The sequence below is a fragment of the Aptenodytes forsteri genome, unplaced genomic scaffold (genome assembly GCF_000699145.1).
Source record: "Aptenodytes forsteri isolate BGI_AS27 unplaced genomic scaffold, ASM69914v1 Scaffold811, whole genome shotgun sequence".
Taxonomy (NCBI): domain Eukaryota; kingdom Metazoa; phylum Chordata; class Aves; order Sphenisciformes; family Spheniscidae; genus Aptenodytes; species Aptenodytes forsteri.
The window spans coordinates 18,250-20,414 of record NW_008794131.1 but is presented as its reverse complement, the minus strand read 5'-3'; the positions used below and the strand labels follow the sequence as shown (position 1 = coordinate 20,414).

At 62.6% G+C, this 2,165-nt stretch overlaps 1 protein-coding gene across 1 annotated transcript in view; it reads left to right on the top strand.

The window, feature by feature from the left end:
• Window positions 1-2,165, top strand: part of LOC103898533 (non-receptor tyrosine-protein kinase TYK2-like) — a gene marked incomplete at its 3' end in the record, with an annotated part of 24,283 nt that overhangs the window by 6,070 nt on the left and 16,048 nt on the right. The window contains exons 7-12 of the mRNA XM_009278809.2: window positions 282-476; window positions 727-884; window positions 977-1,100; window positions 1,234-1,429; window positions 1,528-1,634; window positions 2,054-2,155. Of these exons, the coding sequence (XP_009277084.1) occupies window positions 282-476; window positions 727-884; window positions 977-1,100; window positions 1,234-1,429; window positions 1,528-1,634; window positions 2,054-2,155 (882 nt within the window). The remainder of the gene's footprint in view (window positions 1-281; window positions 477-726; window positions 885-976; window positions 1,101-1,233; window positions 1,430-1,527; window positions 1,635-2,053; window positions 2,156-2,165) is intronic.

Here is a 2,165-nt window from a genome sequence, read left to right as displayed (position 1 = left end):
CGGCGCAGAGTCCGCCTGTCTAAGCCGTGAGCCGCCAGCTTCTCGAGGAGAACGCTGTGGGAGACGGTGTCAATGGGAAGAGCCGTTCCCATCCAAATCCCATCCCACGCCGGCTCCTTTCCCTTAGCCTCTGCTCCTGGGCTTTTCCTCGGGCTCTCCGGGCACCCCGAGTTCCTTTCCAGCTTATCCCAGTTTGGCCAGTAGCCATCACCAGCTAGCGGTGCCCTTTCCCGGCGGTCGGAAGGGTTGGAACCGATGCCTTTGCTTCTCCGCCTCTGCAGAACGTCGAGAACTTCTCCCATCGTGGATATTTTGGGAGGAAGAGCAGAAACAGAGAGCTGGAGCCCAAGGGGCCGACTCAGCCGGCGGAGCGGAGCGAGCCGAAATGGGCCCATTTCTGCGATTTCCGGGAGATCACGCACATTGTCATCAAGGACTGTAGGGTCAGCATCAACCGGCAGGACAACAAGTGCCTGGTGAGTGGGGCTTGTTCTCTTCCAGCTGCCCCGCTGACCGTCTCGATGCAGGCGGGAGCCCGTAGTTGCCCTTCAGAGACCGGGAGGAGGCGGCGGCGCCGGGAAGAACGAGGATCTTTTCCGGGGTTAACGCCAGCAAGCGCGAGTTTTACGCCCTCCTCCTCGGGCTGGCGAAAAGGATAGGTGGATTTTGGGCTGCTCGCCCTCTGCCTCGGTGGCTTCTCACCCTGGTTCCCCTCCCTCTTTCCAGGAGGTGGTTCTCCCGTCCTCCGAGAGCGCGCTCTCCTTGGTCTCGCTGGTGGATGGTTATTTCCGACTCACGGCTGACTCCAGCCACTACCTGTGTCACGAAGTGGCGCCGCCGCGAGTCGTGATGAGCATCTTGAACGGCATCCACGGGCCCATGCAGTAAGCGGCATCTGCCCCGTGGGGGGCGGTGGGGAGGACGTGCCGCGTCCTCGGGGCTTATCCGACGCCGTTCCCCTTTCTCCTGCTGCCAGGGAGGAGTTTGTTTTTGCCAAGCTGCGGCGGGAGGAGCAGGAGGAAGGGCTCTACATCATCCGCTGGAGCGTCCTTGACTTCAACAGGATGATCCTCTCCGTGGTGAAAAGGGGCCACCAGCAGGTAAGATGCGATTCCCAGTGCAGCTTTCCCGGGAACGGCGAGCTCCGGGACGTTAGGAACGAGCCGGGCCGCGCCTGGTCTGAGCTGCGTGACGGGGGAGCTGCGACGCCCGTCCTGACGCTCTCTTTCCCAGGCTCCCGGGGCGCAGCAGGGAGCCCTCAAGTACAGGCAGTTCCGGATCCAAATAAAAGGAAACTCCTTTGTGCTGGAAGGGTGGGACCGGGAGTTTTCCACTTTGCGGGAGCTCTTGGATGTACTCAAGGGCTGCACGCTCAAGTCTGGTGACGAAAGCTTCACGGTGAAGAGATGCTGTCCGCCCAAACCAGGAGGTACGAGGATGGGCGATCTTCCCTCCGTCGGACTCGAGGAACGAGGGCGTCCGGTAGTTTCTGGGGCTTTAGCGTACGTACCTTCCCTCTTCTTGCAGAGATCTCGGACCTGCTGATCACGCGGAAGGTGAAGGATAGCGCGAAGCAGATCCTCAACCTCACCCAGCTCAGCTTCCACCAGATCCGCAAGAACGAGATCACTCAGGTTGCGTGCTCTGCCTTCCCGGGCAGCGGGGTTTACGGGAGGCTGCGGGTAAATACGTTGGCTGGAGGAGGCTGCTCTCCTGAGCCGGGGGGATGCTACCGCACCCCTGACGCCGCTGGCGCGGAGAGGAGAGAGAGACGTGGGGCAGTTAGCGGGTTTGGTTCGGCGCTTTATTCCTTCCCTCTTCAAGGAGAGGGGAGGGGGGGAAAGAGCCGCGCAGAAGCAGCGGGGTCCGGGCGGGAGGCAGTTTCTTCCCTGCCACCCACAGCGGCGTGCGGAGGTGACGCAGAGGGAAGCGGGGAGAGCCGGCTCGCGCGTGCAAGGCCGAAAATTACACACACACCCACACACACACACACACCCCCGTGCACGCTGCCTGGGGGTCTTGACACCCGCGTGCCGTCTCCGTCTGCCTGCAGCGAGCCCACCTGGGGCAGGGCACCCGCACGAACATCTACGACGGGGTGCTGAACGTCTGCGGGACCGCCGGGGCCGACGACGAAGCCGAGTATTTCTCCACCGCGCCGAACA